This window comes from Ammospiza nelsoni, chromosome 15 (genome assembly GCF_027579445.1).
Source record: "Ammospiza nelsoni isolate bAmmNel1 chromosome 15, bAmmNel1.pri, whole genome shotgun sequence".
NCBI classification, from domain to species: domain Eukaryota; kingdom Metazoa; phylum Chordata; class Aves; order Passeriformes; family Passerellidae; genus Ammospiza; species Ammospiza nelsoni.
The window spans coordinates 6,435,852-6,457,022 of NC_080647.1; the positions used below are offsets into that span (position 1 = coordinate 6,435,852).

Sequence of the window (21,171 nt, forward strand, 5' to 3'; positions counted from 1 at the left end):
TTCAGTTAATAAACAGGTGAGGGTAGAAAGTGCTTGTTTTGCTGGGAACTCTGCCTCCACTGTAGGCACTCATCACTCACTGTCCAGCAGGTAGAGGTGTAATGAAGGTGTGTGTTTGCTTTCAGAGTCACTGCAGAAGCACACCAAGAGGAAGAAGTCCTTGATTGACTGGGCCCTGCGCCGCAGCACCAGCACCCCCACGGGCAGCCCTCCCTCACAGTCCCCTACCACACCCCGCAAGCTCTTCGGCCTGTCCCTGTCCTCTGTCTGTCCTGATGGAATCCTTCCCAAGCCAATCATGGTGAGCAGCAGCCTGGACTGCTTGTCTTGATGTAAATATTTGGTGTGTTTAGCCCAAAATTTGAAGCCCCTTGCAGCACTGATGAGGATTGAATGGGGAAGAGGACCATAGTTTACTTGTGATCCAGACTCAGCTCAGTAACAAGGGTGGGAACAACCCTCTCCTGTAATCCCCATCACTTCATTCACAGGCATTTGTCCTTTTCAGTGGATGTCTCAGGGTCATCACCAGCTGACAAGGGGCAATGTCAGTGGATCCTGCCATGCTATGTAGCCTAGAACTCACTCACTACAAGAGTCCCGTGGGCTTACACTTGTCACAGGATAAGCATGCCCACATGAACTTTATCTGCAGCTTGCCTGTCAGGTTCTTGTCCCTGGTTAGATCAGGATAAATCTCTTGTATTGTTTTCTTCCCATTACTGACTCGGTCATCTGCTAATTACATTGCAACACATGATGAATAATATACACAAACAAGAGGGTAAAGAATTAGGCTCTAAAGTATAACTGGCTTTTCTCTTAGGATATGCTGCTCCTCTTGTACCATGAAGGTCCCTCTACTACGGGCATTTTCAGACGTTCTGCCAATGCCAAGACTTGCAAGGAATTGAAAGAGAAGCTGAACTCTGGAGGTGATGTTCAGGTGGATGGAGAGTCAGTCTTTGTGGCTGCAGCTGTCATCACGGTAAGTGTGGCCAAGTAACTCAGCTGTCTGGGCCAGTGGCACCTTCCTTCTTTAAGGAAGCAGTGAGTCTTTATGGGCAGGGAGGATTTCAGGGGAACAGAAAGCGTTTTCCAGCAAGGAACATTTTCACCTGTTTGTGGGCACAGAGGTGATTCAGTGGCCTGGTTTTCACATGCAGACATGTGCAGCCACTCAGGATGGGGCTCCCTTTGGCACCTGCCCATACCAAACCACTCCCAGCAGGAAATACAGTGATGTCCACCTGCAAGGCAGCTGTGAGGTCTGTACAGTGCCAAATAACATGGCAGATGCTGCACTGACATATGCATAAAAACCCTTTGGTTGCAGCAGCACAGATGTTTTCTGTCATTTCTGAATGCAAGGCAGAGGCTGCAGAAGCTTTGGGAGGCTTGTGCCACTTGAGGGCAGCTGCTCTGCAAGCCCCAAAACAGGAGCTGACCTGTGCTCTCTGAACCTCCAGCCTTCACCCTCTGATCAGCCAGCAAGCACAGGGGAAAGCAGCTGCTAAGTCCAAGCAGAGGGGCTGTGGTGGGTGGGGGATGAAGCTTGTGATAAGACCCATGTTTCAGAAAGGAAAAACCTGTATTTTGTACTGGCAATTAAATCTGGTCAGAGTAATTTAGGCACCAAAGTATAAAAAAATCCCCTTTTTTCTTGTTGGCCTGATATCCAGGCAGTTCCCAAGACAAGACATACATTGAGTTGTTGAATAGTCCCCTGAGAAAAACCAGCAGGCCTCCTAGCTGAGAAATGTTTCAGAGAGATCTGTGCAGAGTCCCAGGGCTGAGTCCTCTGCTGGACTGGAAAAGGGACAGTCCTGCTCTGGAGAAGGGGCAAAACACAAGGGCTGCCTGTTCATCCTGCAGTGCTGCCACAAAAGAGCCTGAGGAAGACAGCTTGGTGGGCATGGGAGGGGAGAATAAACATGTTTGTGTAGTGTCTTGTTTTATCTTGTGCTTAATATGAATAAACAGTGACTGTATGCATTGTGAAACTGAAACCAGGAATTCAAAACTGACCAGACTGCTCTGCATATATATATTTAATTCAGGATTTTCTCCGAAATATACCTGACAGTGTTCTATCCTCAGACATGCACGGACTGTGGATGGAAGCTATGGACACAGAAAATCGGGCACATAAGATTGAAGCTATCAAAAGGTTTGTAAAAGTTTCTTTTGGTGGGTAAAGGGGGATCATATGGGCCAAAGAATAGCCTTTGTTTTCTGGGAGATTACTGGCAATGCTCCAGGCCACAGGGGAGGATCTATTGCTGATTGCCAGTGTCATGGATCAGGAAATTTTCTTTTCAATGGTCTTTTTTGAACATCCTCAACATTTCTGATGCCAAAAAAGTAATTTAAAAATTCTCTTCTGATTATTAGTTCAAATTACCAGAACAAGTAAATTGAAAAAGCATAATAATTCAGCTACCAGAAGTGCATCTATGGTAGCAGAATTAAATCTTCAATGACAGTAACTTTATTCTTACGTGCACAAAATGAGGCTGATCATCAAGGTGGAGTCAGTCAAGGTGGAGATGTGGACCTTGAAAACAGCTTTACTGCCTTGAAACTGCTGCCCTGAACATGAGCAGTTTATCAGCCTCCTGTTGGATATCCCGTTTATTCAACCATGGCTCAGCTCAGTTTTTGAACCTTACCATTTACCTTGGGCCTTCTTTATCCATGTTCCCCACAGCACACGACACAGCAGTGTCTGTGGAGCACTGCTGGCCTGGAGCTGTCTCCTGTCTCCTCTGGGCATTCCCTGTTTAGTTAAGGCATTGTGGGTTTCCCCCACATGCTCTGAACCCAAGTCCCTTTGTCCCTCCAGCTCTGAGACCAGAGCAGGTGGGAAATTTGGATGCAGAGTTGTGGCTCTCACATGAGTTGGCGGAGGGGAGTGACACAGATTCACCTTATTATCAAGTGGGGATGTCTCAGGCTGGGTACAAAGGGGCAGGAGGGGGGAAAAAGCTTTGGGATGCAACTTCTGGAATCCAAAAAGCAGATGTTTGTGAACAGCACTGTTTTCCTTTTTTCCCACTCCCTGAATAGTCTCATCAACCAGCTTCCAGAGGCCAACCTCATCTTACTCAGACACCTCTTTGGAGTCCTGCATCATATTGAGCAGAATTCTGGAGTGAATCAGATGAATGCCTTTAACCTGGCTCTTTGCATAGCACCCAATATGCTGTGGCTACCAAGTCCCACTGGGCCTGAAGAGGAGAGCCGCTCTACAAAGAAGGTAATCTTCCATGGGTTTGGGAAAACTTCTGGTTTCCTCTTTCACTGCTTTTTATGGCACTGCCTTTTGTAGTCTAAAGGAAGGCACAGGGCCAGTGGCAGTGCTGGCTGAGTGGCACCCAGGCCCCATCCTTTCCTCTGTGCAGCTCTGCCTGTGCTGGGAGGGGTTTAGCCCCTCAGGCTGTCCAGGGTGAAAAGGGAAGCAGTGATTGCTTCACCAGATGAGCTTCCTATATGGCCAAGCAAGCCCAAGAAAACTGGAGCAGCTGAAGTTGGACACTGCCACCTCAGCTGGAACAAAATGAGCAATGAGCACAACAGTGCACCAGAAAGGAGGAATGCTTGCTTGGAGCTTATGAGGTGCAAGCAATAGTGAGGAAAACTGTAGAATGTGCTATACCTGGCTCACAGCACCAGTTCACATAGTTCATATTCTTGCCTCAGGTGTTCATACAAATGCACTGCCACATTATTAACAGCTTCTTGAGGAAATTACATCTGTAAAAAAAAATGAGATGATCTGGGTATGGTTTTACTTGCTGTTTTCATGAAACTGAATCTGAAAATTCCTGTCTTTGCCAGGTGGCCTTGTTAGTGCAGTTTCTGATTGAAAACTCAGGAGAGATTTTTGGGGGTGATATTGCTTCCTTGTTCCAAAGACCTGACATAAAGAAGTCCAAAAATTCAACGGAATCTCTGGGTAAGTTGGTGGTAGTAAATCTTCCAGAAATATTTAAAATCTTTTAGTAGGTAAAGTCCTCAGACAAAAGAGTTTGCTTTACCTTCACATTTCTTCTAAGGAACAACATTGAAAACCAGCTAGGTTTTGTTTTCCCTTTGCCTGTCAAGCATAGGCAGGAAGAGAAAGCAAAGCAGAGGGCTGAGGTGCAGAAACTCCAATGTGTCCCCAGAGATGGTTGTCTTTCTCTGTGGATGCTGTTAAACCTACTCTAACCATTGCAAGAATTTAGTGTAGCCTTAACACTGCCATGTCCCAGCAGTATTTTTATTTTCCAGGTTAGTTCTATAAAGCTAAACCACATGGTTTGTATGGAAAGAGATGTAGTTGTCTCTGTTAGCTGTCCTATGAATACAGGCCAGTGGTGAAAACTGGTCATCAAATCAGAATTTTTTTATTATTTCCTGTGAGAATAATGAATTATCTTTGTTTTTCCATGGGCTTCATACAATTTCCCTGGTTTGGTTGTGAGGTACTATATATATAGCAACAAATAAATTTGTGTCCTCTGCCCCAGACATAGGCTTGGCTCAGCATGATGATTCTTCCGATGAGCTGGAGTTTTCCACTTGTGATCCAGAAGGGCCAAAGCACCACCTGGAATCTGATGATGCCATTTTTGAAGTACCCAGAAGCTTGTTACTCGATGAGGATCAGGAAGACTGGGACTTGTTCAGCGAGATCACAGCCTGCTACCAGAGCAAAGCGCAGACCAACGCCAGTGCAGACAGCTACGAGCTCCTGGAGGAGGACGGCTCCTTCTGCTCCATCGGCTCCATCCGCTCACTGAGCCCGGCCCGGGACCGCTGCTCCTCCGAGCCCAGCGTCTGCCTCTGCTCCCAGCTGCCCCCGCAGAGCCACGAGCCCGTGGCCCGCCAGTCCAGCTGCGATGCCACCATCATGAGCAGCCACGCTGACTACGTCCACAGGCTCGGGCAGCTGCAGATGGAGAGCCAGAAGCTTATTGATGAGGGCCTAAGCCCTGGGGTTAATAAGGCCAGGCAGAGCTTGTGGCAACCACCTCAGACCACCTCCAGGGTGAAGCAGATCAGCCTTCAGAAGTCAAGCCTGTCCAACAGGTCCAGTTTCTCCAGCCTGTCCTCTACCACCACCTCCCCTTCTGCCTCCTCACTTAGCTCCTTGGACAGTGCTTTCTCCTACTGCTCAGAGTCATCAGCCATCAGTCCCACAGAGGTCTCATCCCTGCCATTCATGTTTGGCACTTCTGCCAGGCTTCATGCTGTGTCTCCCACGGCTGCCAAGAGGTCCCAAAAAGAGTGGCACAAATCCTTCACATCTCCTTTACATCTGTGCAATCTGGACAGTTTTCATGAGGGTGAACCCAAGGCTGGAGAGACCAGTCATTTCTTTGGAGAGCAGAAAAGTTTTCCATGTGTCAGCAGAGCTGCCATGGGAAGCTCATTCACTGACATTGACTGGGAAGAGGAGGAGAGACAGCTGAGTTGTTCAGGGTACCCTGGCCCAGGGCTCAGGAGCCAGGATTATACCAAAGAGTTTGAAGAAAGCCCTGAGTACCCAACTGCCAGCCCATGCAGTGAGACATCCCCACAGGTCAGCTACCAGCAGCACAGGGAGAAGACAGTGAAGAACATAGAGATCAAAGACATTGATGACTGCCCTCTGAGCCAGGAGAGCCTGAAGCGGACCAAGATAACTTTTTATGTGGCCCCAAATAAAGAAAGCTCTCAGGAGTCTCAAGTGGGAGAAGAGGAGGGATCTGTGACAAACACCAGCAGCACAGACTCACCCAGCAGCAGCAGTGAGCAGAGCCTGTCCAAGAGCTTGCAGACTGTGAGAGTCCACATCCCCCAGACATTGTTCTATGGGCAGAACACCCCCCTTGTCCTGCAGTCCTTCTCCAGGCGCTACCACCACGAGCCAATGGTCCAATCCCTGCAGGCCAAGCACAGAGAGAGCCCCCAAAGTGCCTCTGCTCCCGAGGAGCTGGAGAGACAACCAGTGGAAACGGCGCAGGCGCCAACCCAGAGCAAGGGCTCGGACACATTCAGCCACACCATCCGCATCATCCTCCCCGACACCATCCGGAACACCATCAGGGACTACTTCAAGCAGGATGAAACCGAGCCCTGCCCCACAGCAGAGGTGGAAGCAGTGGAGAAGGAACTGCTCCGGAGCAGGGTGGAGTGGCTCAGGAGCCAGCCTGTGGCAGAGGTGGCCACAGAGGAGCGTGACACAGCGGTGTTTGCAGAAGAGACTTTTGTCTAAGGCAATGGTTGTGGAGGAACTAAATATTTTTTGTGTATGTGCAACAGAAAATATTCTGTAATATATGATCAGGGTGTGAAGAATTTAGCAGGCTGCCTGGAGCAACAAGTGTAAAGTGACACTAATGTGTATGTAATACTCATTTTGGTGGGAGGTGGGGGGGCTGCTCTTGTGTTTTCTTTATGCCCTTTTCTGATGAAAGAGACTTCACTGGCTGGGTGTGGAATGGAGTGAATACCACCAGACTCTCCCTGTCCTTGAATTAGCTGACCGGTACAGGGCCTGACTCCATTTTTTTTAATAGCAGGAAAAGAGAAATGTTGCTTTATTTTCTCCAGTCAGCCGCTGATGTTGGTGGATGACTGGACAACAGGGACAGCTAATGCTTTTAATAATTAGTTAAAAATCTTTACACTTGCACAAAACCCACCGTTATTCACAGTTCATCACAACCATTCATCCAAAGGAAAATTCTTCACCTTCATTCCAGAAATCACTGCTGCTTCACTCTGCTCATCTGTTGTCTAGCTCACAGCCCTCAACCATTATTGGTTGAGGCTGGGTTCCAAAATCAGCAGCTGGAGCCCAGAGTCCAAAGTCCAGCATTCACTGACAGACAGCATGTGTAACATTTCACGGCCAAGATTGCTTTTTTCTGGAATTAATTACACTGTGATTCTTTCTTCTCATACCTTCCCCAAAGTTAGCATTTGACAGAGACACAGTTGCCATGAAGGATTTTAGTACTGTCACTTTGACAGGGCTGTGAATGTTCTTCTGTGTCCTCTGGGAGTAGCTCAGTAGCTAGGAGTTTCAGTCCTAGTGAAAGTTGACAATTTTCTGTCAATGTTGATGCCCCTTTCTAGAGGCAGTGTGGATGAGGCAAGTGACTAAATTCCTAGCCATGCTGAGAGGGACTGGAGCAGGGCTTGGTTTTAGCATGAGGTCAAGGAGTTGTGGAAGTTGTCAGGAATGTTGTTGAGTAGATGCTGAAGCAAAGTCCCATCTTGCCAGAAAGTTGTCAGTCCATGCACTGAAACTGTCCAGGCTTCATCACCGATGCTGGCTCAGAGAAACACTGAGTTCCCCCTCAGCAGAGTATGTGGCCCTGTGCACTCCAGCAGAATTAATTTTGGGGAATTCCAGGCAGGGATGTGCTGAGTAGGCTGCTGGTAAGGACCACCAAAGAGATGCAGCCAGTGGAGTCCTGAAGCATCCCTCAAAGCCATGCTCAAAGTGCCACAGACAAAATGGGACTTGTTAGAGGGTTGTGACACTGCCAGCTGAGCTCTAAAAAGATGCTGAGAGCACCACATTAGTTTGACAGGTTGTTTTAAGGAAACAATGGGAAAGGTCTCAAAGGTTGAAAGGTTTGGGATGGTTCATTTGAAAGTTACATGAGAGTTTTCTATGGTGGTATCTGTCAGAGAGACAATCCTTTTACTCAGTGAACAGTGAATGGGTGAAGGAAAAGAGAAATACATGAATCCTAATGACTGAAAGCTTGTGGAATAAGTGTCCCTGCAAGCTGCTGAGTGTCTGCAAATAACCAGAGCTGGAGCTGCATGACAGCTGCTATGGTTCAGTCCTTGCATAGATGGGAAAGGCACCTCTGTAAAATTATCTGGTGTCAGATCGCTCCACTCATCTGCCAGGTGCCTGTGAGGGTCAGTGACAGGAACCTGGCCCAGCACTCCAAATCCACATCATCAAATACTAGGGCAAGGGAACCAGGGGGAAGCCCAGAGCCCACTTTCCTAGGTGTATACAGTCTATTTTGTTAGATGAAGGGTGTTTATCTCTTAGATGTGGCACTCTGTCCCAGATCACCTTTGTGGCCCTTGTATAATGAAAGGTGTATATAATCATAACACAACTCCACCACCAACATAATTTTCCTCACACATAAACAGCAATAAAGCATCCACAGTTCTTTTTTTCCAGAGCTAAAGTTGTAACTGTTTTAATAAAAGACACACAAGTTGTCACTGTGGTGTTGTCACCTTTTGTTCCCTTGCTCTTGCTCCCCTCTCCCCTGTGTCAGGGTGGTGGCATTTGCACTGAACTGCTGTGAAACACACTCACCTCCCAGCCCAGCTCTGCCAGGCTGGCCACGCTGGCAAGAAGCCTTCTGCCAGCACAGCACTCTAGGCATTACTCCTGTCTTTTCAAGAAGGTGAAAGAACAGTAAATATTATAAGAAAAGTCTGCCTGTTCTTGGAAGAGAGATGATTCTGTGTTCTAAACATACTAACAGATGTAAACTCAGTGACTGGGCTCAGGTCAAAGGGGACCTAAACCAAATGCAGAGTAAGAGCTCATAATTTGCATCACCTAAAAAGATCACAGGAAACTTAGAAAGAAATTAGTTTAGAGAAACACTGGGTGAAACAGGGAAAAACACACAATTTTTCTTTGCCTCATCTTAGGCTGCCTAATGCGGGCACAGTTCTCTGGGTAGCTGCTCTAACCTAGCTCTGTATTATAACATTTTTCTTTATTTTAAACAAAACAAAATCCTGCAAAACTTAACACAAACCAGAGTTCTGGGCTTGGAAATTCACAGCCCTCCTCTTCCATGAGCCAGACAAAAATGCAACTCAGAGACCAATCTTGAAAATGTTCCACAGCCCCCAGCTTGCTCATAACAAGAAATAACAAATGCACAGAAACTTGGTTGGCTTTCTGCCTCAGAAAGGCCACACTTTCCCTTAATGTATAGACCTGGGAGGCAAACAGGTTTTTCCCTTCTTTCTCTGCCCTTTTTCAGATCATTTAGACCATGCTGGCCTGTCACACACTAACAGCCCTGCCCACTGCCCCAGCAGATGCAGCTCTTGGGAAGTCGTGTTCCATGGTCACCATCCAGGAAGTGAGGAGCCTTCAGGGCCTGCTCCCAATTTAGACCAAGGCCAAACAAGTCCAGTTCATCTGCCTGGAAGAGAAATGACTCATGCAGCCTCATCTTATTTCTGTTCAGGATATATGATTTCTTTCCTTATCCTGCAGGCTGACAGAAACGTGACAGGAGTGCCTGAGGCAGCTGCAGTTTACTTTAAACTTTCCAGTTCTATTTCTGATGTTTCAACTGTGAGGAAAGCCAGTCTTCCAAGACATACTCTCCCTCATCCTTTGTAGCAGCTCCTCTGTGCAGGGGCCTCTCTTGTTATTCCAGGGCACCTTCAAGGGACAGCCAGCCCCACCAGAGCAGCCCGGGCTACTCTGACTCCCTGCATTTCCATGCTAACAGCTTGTGCTAGAAACTCTTTCTCCAGAGGTCACCCACACTCTGAAGAGGAACACAGCAGTCATTCAATCCTTCCAAGCCAGAAGCTGCTCCCTCCCTCGCCATCCTGCCAGGATGTGTGGAGAGCTGACCTTTTCCAGCACAGCCTGGGCTCCAGCTGCCAGCTCACCACAAGGTGGGGACTGAGGAGTGGGACTGCAAAGCTCCAGATCACCTTGGCTTTGCAAGAGACTTGAAGTGCTACTGAAGGAGATGGCTTAGCTGCTTTCATTTAATCCATATTTATTATCTTTGCTTTTTTTACAGTAAACCTGGGACAAGTTAGAGGAGAAGAGGTTTCGGAGAAACAGGCAGAGCCTGGAAGATTTTTCTGATGTATGACAAAGCAAAGGGCTATCCTGTCACATGCCAGTCACAATCCTGAAGCCTTAATACATCACCACATCCATGGCCCCCAAATAGAGCTGGGACCCTGCAGAAACCCACCCTGCTGCCATCACCTCTTACAGCACATGGCTCTGGCCCATGCCAGAAATCCTTCCTGCAGGTACCCTTCTGCTAAGGATAAAATTCTGGCATGGATAAACATTTGTACCCATTTTTGCATGAAGAACCAGAGAGGAACACAAAGTCCACTGAGAGGATTCACAGCTCACTCATCACCAGTGCCCACAGGGATAGCAGGCCACGCACGGCACGGCAGGGCTGGTGTCTGCAGTGGGGAGGCACGGAGGTTCACAGAGACCATTAGACACAAATGGCAGCTGTGGCTCCCCGAGACAGGCCCAGGCACCGGTCAGGGCGAGAAGAAGGAGGAGGGATGGGCACGGATGGACACAGGGCAGCAGCCCCGCCACCACCGCGGCCTCCTCATCCTCCTCCTCCTCGCAGCCGCCCCCCGCGCGCCCCCTGGCGGCAGAGCGCCGCCACAGCAGCCCCGCGGCCCAGGCCCAGCGGTCGCGCTGCCATTCCGTAAATCACAGAACCGCAGAATATCCTGAGTTCAAGGGACCCTTCAGGATCATCGAGTCCGACTCCAGGCCCTGTGCAGGACGTGCCAAGAATGCCATAATGTGCCGAGGAGTATTGTCCACACGATTCTTAACTCAGGCTGGGTGCTGCTGCCCTGGGGAGTCTGTTCCAGGGCCCAGCCACCCTCTGGGTGAAGAACCTTCTCCTGAGATCCAACCTAAACCTCCCCTGACTCAGCTTCGTGCCATTTTCTCGAGTTCTGCCACTGGTCATGAGACTGAAGAGCTTGGTACCTGACCCTCTGCTTCTCATTGTGAGGATGTAGAAGAACAATCTCACCTTAATCTCCTCCAGGCTGAACAAACCAAGTGACCTCAGCCACTCCTCATAAAGCTTCCCCTCCAGAACTTTCATCACCTTCATGGTCCTACTCTGGACCCTCTCTAACAGAATAATGTCTTTTTTACATTTGGTGCCCAATACTACCTGCAGTATTCCAGGTGAGGCTCCAGCAGTGCTGAGTACAGCAGGACAATCACCTCCTTTGATCAGCTGGCAGTGCTGCACTTAATGCAGACAACCAAATTTCCATGCATCTCATTCTATTCCAGCCAGGCTCATGGTACCATCTTGTAGGTCTGAAAGGCTCATTGTTAGAATTTTATTTGACAGGTGGGATAGTACAGCAATGACAAAATTTAACATTTGGAGAAAGTGGCTCCTCACAGCACAGAATAATTCAGGGACCCAAAACATCTCAAGTTCATAGAAGTGGTGCCTGCTTACAGGAACTGTCAGCACCCAAACGTCCTCAGTATGTTCTTTCTGACCAAACTCAAGTCACCTACATCACCAAGCCCACCAGTGCACTGACTTGCAAACACCAATCTCTTCTTAAGCTTCCCAAATTGGAAAAGTCTGCTACACTTTTAAAGAGTCAAGCCTTGCAAAATTCTCAGCAGTTAATCAGAATAGCAGAATTCTTCAATTTCAAAGGAGAAAGCGAGTCACATACAGCAGAGATATTTAGCCACCCAGGGAAATATAAAGCCATACACTTTAATCCAGTTGGTTCAGCAAAGCATTTAAGCGCTTAAAACATGTACCAAAGACCCTATTAAGCATGCTGCCTTGTTCAAATAAGAGATTTGCCAAACACATCTTTTTTACTGAATCAGACCTTTATGGCCTACTTTGAGCCAGTCACAAAAAGCAATAGTGTCAACCAAGAGCTAAGTACCCTGCCACACCTAAATGAGGGTGTAAGCTGTGCAGCAGTCATTTCCAGTCACTGTTTGCTTTGCTTTCCAACCTCCAGCTGCCTCCTCATGTCCGACACATCCATGGGGACCCTCAATGTCACACCATCCATCCACTTCTTAACGCACACCTGGCAGCCAAGGCGTGATCTGAGAAGAAAACATGAAGTGAGGCTCCTCTGTTCCCCAGGAAAAGGCAGAAATCCCCCACCCACACTGGGATGTCTGGCTCAGGATGGGTTTTCACTAAAGCTCCTGTTAAAGATCAGCTGTACCTCAAGAGAAAGCAGCTCTCAAGGCACAGCTGTAGTACAGAGCAAGCTCCATCCCCCCTTGGAAAGAGGTGGCACATGGTGAATCAGCCTCAGAGGCTTGAGGATCTGCTGTGATCAGCAGGGAGCCTTACGTGTCAGTGAGTCCATATGCCAAGTCCAGCATGTCTAGCTCTTCATCTGAGATGGCATCAAGCTTTTGGAAGGTGTCCTTGTCAAAGATGAGGTGACAGGTAGAGCAGGCTAATGTCCCTTCACAGGCACCTGGTGGAGAAGCAAGGGAAGGAGAACAAATCAGGAAAAATAAGGGGGTGAGAGAGACCATCTTTAGGAACAGTGTGAGAAAAGGCCCTTTAACAGATCTGGAGCATGTCAAAAGAGATGCCAGGAAACACAACAGATGGATGCAGTTTCCAGCCTGCCTCTTCTCTGGGAGAATCACCATCAGTTTTCAAATTTTTACATCAGCTCCATGCAGCCAAAAGCACTGACAGAGGCTGCTGCAATGCCAGTGTGACAGTGTGAGGTTACATTGCCATCTCAGCATGGTGAGCCACCCAGCAAGCAGCTGGTGGGGAAGGGAAACTTGTTTATGGTCTTGGCAGAGCACAGTGGCAGATCATTGCACTATTCCTAAGTACCCACTGGCCCTAACAGCCCATGCACATATCCTGCTGCAGCACCTACCAAATCCATCAATGGCCAAGTTGTGATTGACTACCACCTCCAGCAAGCTCTCCCCTTCTTTGGCTGTGGTCGTTAGTCGCTCTCCATCCCGATTTATAAAATGCACTGTCACCCGATCCTCAGAGCTGTAAGACAAATTTGCAAAAAATCAGGACTCCACCCTTTTCTGCACATCCACAAATGAGGTCTTGTGGCTGAGAGCTAGAGACATGGCACTTGGAGGGAAATGTGCACACAAACACTTTCTCAAAGGATTGTGCCATGTGCATTAGAAAAAATTCAAATTATCAGTTCTCAGTGGCAGGCAAATCTGAGTTGACCCAAAATATTTCCCACTTTATCAAACAGCCCACAGAATAAATGTCTATCTGTGCACAAACAAGTGCAGGTGCCCTTCAGGTGCTGCCCCTGCTTGGGCTGGCTGGCAGAGGCAGCATGGCTAGGCAGGCAGCACATTTGCAGGTCCCAGGCCTGGGCTGTTAATCCTGGCTAGAGCAATGCAATTACAAGCAAAGTGCTCAGGATCAGATACTGATACAGCAAGAAGGACTGTTGTCATTCATGTTTTGCTTCCCCTTCCCTTTCCCAAGGAGATTACTTGGTGATTGTTCCTTTTTTGCTGCTTTTTCTTCCATGAAGTGCCCATGCCTTTCCTTAACTCCAACACAGGGAGCCTTCTTGTGGTGAGACATGTTCAGCCTCAGCTTTTACAGAGCTGCTGGGCTGAGTAATTTCCTCTGAGCTGATATGATCCATGCTCAAGAAAAAATGCTAATTATTTTGACAGCCTGCAAGATTTAATCTGGCCAAGAGTTAGGAACACAGCCATCAGCTTCTCTTAATGATAACTGCAGAAAGGGAATCTACAAATGAAAGGGAAACAGCATCCAGTTCATCTCCTCCTGACCAGGATCTCACCAATCTGGAGAAGGATCCTACCCTGACAGCAGTGTTCAGGATTTCTCACCAGACAAGCATATCCTGAGACTGTTATATTTGCTAGAGGAAGCAAATATGAGCAAACTGTTTTTTTCCTTAGTGTACATACCAAACGCTCACTTAGATATAGATATATATACCTATCACTTATATATAGGAGGTCCCAGTCACCCAAAGGTCCCAGCTCCTGTGCAGAAAGAAGGCAGCACCCTGGAAGTGGTTGGACCTTTTGTTCTGTAACTCTCAGTGTGCCACTGCCCAAGTGCCCATCATCCAAAGCTCAGGGCATTCTCCAGTGGCAGAAGCTTCTCTTTCCCCAATTTCCTTCATAAAGACACCTACAGATATTTCTAAATATGCAATTTAAAGACTAGCCCTCAAATGTCAAAACAAAACAAAACAATCCTCCTCATTTTTGATGGATCAGAGTAATTTATTCCATTTGTACGGCAAATAGGCATGTTTCTAGGCAATGTTTGGTTTATCTTTATGGGTGAAACAATTTGTTACAAAATAGAAATGGTAAAGTGATAGAATGCCACTTAGTGGTGCAACCGAATTGATTTTTTTAGCTGGATAATTGTCAGAGGTTTGGAAAGATCTTACCAGGATGTGATAAACTCAACACTGTAAATTCAGTGTATGCCAACTGATTATTTCCTTTTAAAAAATAAAATCTCAAACCTTTTGTGACACAGGAAAGTGGTGAAGGAGGTTTCACGAAAGCAGTTCTTCCCCCATCAATGTTTTCCTTAAAAGATACTTTCCAAGGCTATATAAACCAGCAAGATGCCTACAAGTACTGCCAGAGATAATTTCATAAGCAACAAACCAATTAGAAAGAAATCCCATTGATAATGAGTCTTCATAAATCCGCCCAAGTGGGGTTATCTATGACCTTTCTCTAAGGTCAGATGGCAAAATAGTTTGTTGTATTTTCTGCAATGGTTGGCTCTCTCTCTCAATGCCTAGCAGATTACAGTTTCACTCAGATTATATTAGTCTAGGAGATCCACAAATTACATTTATTTTACTTTCTCTTCCTGAACTATCCCAAAAGCAGAGAGAAGAAAGGCTGAAGATAGAAGAAAGGCCGGCAGGGAGCCTGCAGTAGTTCCTGCTGTGGAAATGAGCCAAAGGACTCTTGTGCCTCTTTGTCACCTTCACTATCTGTGGCCCCCACAGCTCTGGAGACAGGACCAGCACCTCTGACAGGCCCCCACAGCTCCAGGGATGGGAAGCAGCTCCTCTCAGGCTGGGTCCTGGCACCACCTTCCTCCCCCATCAGCATCTGCTCACCCAAGCTGGTGGTTTCATCCCCCACCTCCCAGAGGCCATGGCTTGGCTGGCCTCTCTCCTGTTCCTGCCAGGGGCAGGTGCCTCCATCCCTGTGGGAGCATTTGACCCACCTGGAGTCCCCAGGGGCATCCTGGTGCGTGGAGCTGAAGGCTCTCTCTGCCCAGCCCCTTGCTGGGCCCTGGTGCTGCTCAGTCTCAGCACACAGAAGAACCAGGCGAGTTCTGCTGGCGCTCAGTCTGCTCTGCAAGGGCCGCAGGAGCCCCAGGATGCCGTGAGCCATCCTGCTCCCTGTCCCCTGGGCTGTCCTCTGATGCAAGGACAGCTTGATTAGGCATTTATACATACAGCTGGGGAGGATGGGGGGAAGGAAAGGAAAAAACCATAGTAGGACAGCCTCCCTGGGGGTGGAGGGAGGGAGGAGGGAGGGGAAGCAGGAAGGAAGGATGGACAAAGGGATTGTGCTTGGATCTTGCTGCAGTCCAGCCCAGCAGGGCATGGGAATTGGTGGAAGCACGGGAACAGGTGAAACATCACATCCACATGCCCATTTCCAAGCAATGCTCACTTTGTTTTCTTTACACACTTCAGTTTAGGAGCCAGAACTAAATCAAATCTCAGGAGAAATATTAATTGTGATGTCTAATCATACAAGGAGTTGCAAGTTAAGGGCTGGAAGAGCAGAGAGGCAGGAGTGCCAATGACTGCTTGAGAAGAGGGGCACACAGTTCCTACAGCAATGGAGTGAAAGCAAGACATGAATTCTGCTCTTTACAAGATGGCATCCCATCTCTGAAATGTGAATATTCCCTTCACATGATGGTGGTGAGAGGCAGCCACACTTAGCTGCTTGTTTGCTAAACTCTCTGCTGAAAAGTACCATAAAGGTGCAGATAACTATAATTCATTTCATGCTAACTGATAATCCACATTACTAAGCTTTGAAGCCTTGCAGAAGAAAACTCTTAACTTATTCCCAGAAACACTGGTTTAGTCTACCCTCCTCTACAGGGTAAATCAAAATGAATTTGAGGGCCAAAAATACAACAGTAGTTTTAGTTCCTGGTTTCTGTGGAGTTGGGGAACAGCTCTCACCCCAAGAGCATGAATGGTTCCTTCCATCAAATTTACAGCTCACCATTTGGTAGGATGTCTGCTTTAATCAAGCTTTTTTAATGCAATAACATATTGGTAGCCAGTATAAGCAAAAAGAAAAAAAAATGTTGATACTGGACTCTCTAAGCAATTTGTGCAGGGGAAAAACCACAGCATAAGATAGAAAATGTCTGCCTCAACACAGACACACACACAGAGCATTGGATTCATAGTTCTGAAGATGACCAGAAAGTTTTGGCTTTTTGCCCCAAAATGAAAGTTTTCCACCCAAGGCTTTCAGGTTGGAAGGGCTGGAAAGAGGTGCTTAGGCTTTCTGAAAAAACCATCGAAGACATTAAGGAATGCAAGTGTTTTCCATAAGCCAGGAGGGAAATGTATTCTTCAGTTCAAAGGCAAGTGTTCAAGCATTCAAACATACCTCTCAGACAGCTCCAATGGAGACAAATTCATGGGCAATGCATAAAGGATTAAAAAAATAATAATAATTCTCAGGCCAACTTTTCCAGGTGGTTTGCTCTCTCCTACAAGCTGCCCCAAATGCTTCAGGCTTCAAAGCCAAATTCTTGAGCTCCATCTCACCCCCAAACTGAAAACTACTCTATACAGCTTCTGCAGCTGAGAGACTCTGGCCAGTTCTGCCTTTGCTTTTCAGGCACTACAGAGATGCAGCAGAGAGCCCAGTTCTGTCTCTCAGCCATTTCCATGGAAAGAAAGCAAGGCTGGAAAAGAGAGCCACAAGGAGAGGGGCCACAGCACATACAAACCACAAAGCATCTTATCTCTCCAGCAAACCTTGAGCTGAGAGAGATACATTAGATATATGCACAGCAGTTTCCCCAGCAAGGACATTGGTGTGTTTGTCTGGCACTGACTCCTCTCCCTGCCAGGAGCTCAGAGCACAGCAAGTGACAGGTCAATGTCACCTGATGGAAGAGAGGCCAGTGCAGAGAGGGAAGTAAGGGAGACTTTGAGGTGCAGCAAAGGGGACAACTGCTCCCTGCTGAAAGCAAAACAATTCTGCTGGGGCAGGAGAGAATCAGGCCCTTGCAGATTTTGGACAGTCTGTTTTAAGATCTTTGAAATACTGAGAAAGGGCAGAAGCAGGATCTCCTTTCCAGAGTAAATCATTGTTCATTTAGCTAAGGCACAAAAATAGAAAGCTTTGCAAATAGCCACCCCTCCCACAAAAAAAAAAAAAAAAAAAAAAAAAAAAAGGCCAAAAACAACCTCAAAATGTTGCTTCACAGGACAGCACATATTTTATAATAAGGCCAGGCACAGCTGAAGAGAGCCCTTAGCTCTGTTTCAAGTATGGTTTGGCAGGAACCAACCTCGCAGCAGTGCACACAGGCACGTTGCCCCCACCTCCCTGGTTTCTTGCCAGCAGTGCACACTCTGTAAGTGCAGTAGCTGTGCCCACACATCCAGTCATGTTCTGGCACATGCTGGTAAGGAAATGGTTTTCTAGCTTGAAATGCATTGTCCAATACCTTCTGTAGCACACACCAAACAATGTGGTCCTCCCTCCCCCCAGTCTAGGCACTCTCATGCAAATATCCAAAACACCTGTGACTGCCTCAGCTCCACCTCAGCCCCAACTTCTGCACAAGGAAGTGAACAGTGAAATCAGCACTGGCCTAACCCAACCAGAAGCTACACAACACCTTTGCAGCCCTCCACAGCAAGAAGCATACTTGGATTTTTGAGATAGCAAACCCAGCTCCTCTGGGTTAGGATTTCTTTCCAGCAGGCAGAGCTGCCCTGGCTCAGTCTCTGCCCATGCTGTTCCTGTGTAGAGGGGGACAAGCTCATGCTGGTCCCATGGGAGAAGTCTCAGGGACTGTAGTCAGAGCAGCAGGCACACAGACCCAGGAACAATGAACATTTCCAGAAGGCAGCCTTCATTAATTGGAAAAGCAAGAACAGCTTACCCCTGCCCTCCTAACCAAGCCTCACAAATACTTCTTTAGGGAAGCAGATATGGGCTGCTTGCTGACACAGAACTAAAGCACTGAACAAAACTCAAATTCACCTTTCCCATTGTCACTTTAAAAACCCATTAACCACTTTTCCTGTTCCAGAGCAAGTTGCTAATAAAAGCAAACAGAACAGCTTGTACTGGTTTGACTTTTAGCAAGCCCACAAGCCCAGACAGAATGCTTCTGCTGCCTCACAAGAGATGCACTGAGCACAGATCTGGGACAAAGTGCACAACCAAGGGAGCTCAGGTCACAGATACTGCCTAAGAGGCTGGAGCTCAGGGAGAATATAAATATGCCTCTATTTCTACATCTCTCAAACAAGGCTGTTTGCCCCATTCTAACCTTCCCTACATGTTCAGCAACCTTCTGAGAATGACACAAACAAAGGAGCAAGAACCAAATTCTCAGCACTGGAAGCAGGAGGGCAGACATGCAATCAGAGATGGGCTGGCACTGCAACAAGAAAGCACAATGAATTCACAGCAAGGCTCTGGACAGCAGCCATGTCTGACAGAGCAGCTGCTCCTGGCTGGGTGAAGGCCACTAAGAAGTTACAGTGCCCCAGCCAAGACCTTCACTTGCACAGGCTTCTCCTTCAAGCATCCAGTCAAGGATGCTTCAGAGATGGATGGGAGTGCAATACTGCTGCATGTGGGGTGTGGACAGCCTTCACCATAACCTTCCAGCTCAAGAGCAGTTTATTTCACACCCCCTTCAAACTTGTTGACTCCAGACCAATCCTGGCCTGTATTTTGTTAAAGGATGATGCACAACCACAGGCTGCAGCAATCATAGGGGCTTGTGATTTTTAAATCAACTCTGCTCACCAGAAATGTGTGTATTAACACCTGCCCTGAGCAAGTGCATTCTGACCATAAGCTGAAGGTACAGTCCCTTCCACAAGCATCCACTATTACTTTTTGCAGTTTCAGCACTACTTTTTCTCTAATACCCCCTCATTCTTTCTTCCACTTTTCACTATACCCCTCATCCTGACACCTGTCCTGAAAAGCTCCATCTTGGAATTACTAGTAATGTTTAGAGTCCCATCACCTGGAGCTAGATACTCATTTAGGCATTGTTCAGACACAGGGACCTGCTCCCTTGCCTACAAACTGCACTTAGAACTGCAAATCTGAAGACAAAAGCCAGTCTCAGCCTAGCTTTTCATACATTGAGGCCCAGACCTTTTGTTTACAGAATGCTTTGGTTTGGAAGGGATGAAGATCATCTGGTTCCAATCCTGTGACCATGGGCAAGGCTGCCACCCACCAGACCAGACCAGACTGCTCAGGGCCTCATCCATCCTGGCCTTGAACATTTCCAGGGATGGGACATTTTTCTTACAGAAGGAATTTTTCTGCAAGGGAGACATTAACATCACATGTGGCCCAATTTGCATATGGGTATGTAACAGTTATGGTTTGGCATCAGTGACAGGAATTCTGCTCTCTGCCAGTTATCACATGCTCTGAGATTATATGCTCTGGTATAAGACATTTAAATTTTACAGCCAAGATTGAGATATGCACAGCTGCAAAGCTGGCAGGGTGCAGAGCAGTCATGCTGATGGTACAGGGCAAATAAGCCATGCCTTGGGTGCTCTCTGCTTTCTCATTGCAGTCTGTCTTTGTAGGTGCTCAAGCAGCTGCCATATGGGTGCCTACAATTATCGTACCTTACCCTGTACATTTCATTACCAAGGTTTGGATGCTGGAAAAATCTTGTGCTTCCCTCCAAACATTTTATCCTGAGCAAGAAACTAATAAGCATCTACCTAGAGAAATCCCTACAGGACTTGTCTGCATCAAAGCAAATCAGAATTTGGAGACCATGCCCTTGCACTTCCCTGCTTTAGAAAGAGCAAAGAAGAGGAGAAAGCAATCAGTCTTATTTTCTGCAGTTGCTTTGTCCTACTTGGGAGTCAGTGCATCTCAGGCCAAGTGCATTAGTCTACCAAACAGATTGAACTCAATGAATATTTTACTCTGCAGAGTTACTTTGCCTTTTCTTTAGAGTTCTTAATAAATTGCACTGCTTAATAAAGCAACATTGCAGAACCTGCCAAAAGACAGTGTTTCTAGTTCCCCAGCCTTCTGAGAGCCTTTTATGCTCTAGTCTGCCCCTGTCGCACAGACAAAAGCATCTGGGCCCCAAACATATGTAGATATAGCCTAAACTGGATCTGAAACATCCCAGACAGACTAGCAAATCCAACAGAAGCTGTCTACAAAAATTAGAGGTTAAATGCAAATTTCTGATCCTAAACTACAGAATGCCTTACAACAAACTAGAAGAATAGGGTGTTGTGGATTTTAACATGGTCCTGGTACAGAAGCAGTCTTCAGCCTTTAATGCTTTACACTTCCATTTCTTCAAAGACAAACTGAATATAGATAAACCTGCATGGAAAATTACTAAGCCTCAAGCCTCTAAGGTAATGTCCATTGAGAAGCAAGGGCACTAGAAACAGCAAGAACAAGATCAACCTTTCCAGACCTGTGCAACCTTCAATTGAAGGCTGCTGTAGCATTAAAGGAGACATGCAATTCCTCCAGTGCTCAGGTTTTTAGAATCCTGGCCAGAAGGAACAAAAGAAAAAAAAGACTTACCTGTAGAAACTGAATTCAAGCCATGCCTGGTGGGGATTGCAGAAGCCTCTGTTGCTCCACGCTTCATGTTTTGTTTATAGAAAAGTCCAAGTCTCTTCCCCAACACCAGATCTGTGAGCACAAACGTTCCAGTGAAATCTCCACCTTATTCTGCAGTACAGCAACGATTAGGCAGAGGTTCTGTGAGGCCCCTCTTCACAACCACCAAGAAAGCAGCTGCAAATAAAGATCACACAGTTCATTAACAGAAAGGTGGCAGCAGCCACTCTTCCACTGCTGGAACCCATCCCGAGGCCCTGGGAAACAGGCAGAGCCAGCCACAGCAGGGCAGCTGAGAAGCAGATTGTGCCCAAGTCCCCAGAACAGCTGATGGCAGCACAGACTGGGCAGGGTATCCATGCAAGCAGCAGCCCCAAGGCCCAGCCAGGCTCTCCTGGGTGCACCCAGGCCAGGGCTGGGACAGCAGGAGCTCACCCACAGCAGCTCCATCCCCTCCCTCTGGCCAGTCCATCTGCAAGTTGAACATTTGTGCTCAGAGCCTCCAC

General features: G+C 47.3%; 2 protein-coding genes across 2 annotated transcripts in view; one reads left to right on the forward strand and one right to left on the reverse strand.

Moving 5' to 3' along the window:
• Nucleotides 1-8,232, forward strand: part of LOC132079831 (rho GTPase-activating protein 20-like) — a 30,410-nt gene extending 22,178 nt beyond the window's left edge. Inside the window, exons 10-15 of the mRNA XM_059482650.1 lie at nt 126-301; nt 827-988; nt 2,061-2,170; nt 3,070-3,259; nt 3,841-3,958; nt 4,515-8,232. Coding sequence (XP_059338633.1) covers nt 126-301; nt 827-988; nt 2,061-2,170; nt 3,070-3,259; nt 3,841-3,958; nt 4,515-6,244 — 2,486 coding nt within the window. The 3' untranslated portion in view covers nt 6,245-8,232. The remainder of the gene's footprint in view (nt 1-125; nt 302-826; nt 989-2,060; nt 2,171-3,069; nt 3,260-3,840; nt 3,959-4,514) is intronic.
• Nucleotides 8,233-11,110: 2,878 nt separating this feature from the next.
• On the reverse strand, nt 11,111-15,262 carry LOC132079832 (adrenodoxin-like). The gene is made up of 4 exons (XM_059482652.1): nt 15,030-15,262; nt 12,682-12,806; nt 12,129-12,258; nt 11,111-11,872 (listed from the first exon to the last, which is right to left on the reverse strand). The coding sequence occupies exons 1-4, from the start codon at nt 15,260-15,262 to the stop codon at nt 11,752-11,754; spliced, it is 609 nt and encodes a 202-aa protein (XP_059338635.1). The 3' UTR covers nt 11,111-11,751.
• Between the last annotated feature and the right edge of the window lie 5,909 nt (nt 15,263-21,171).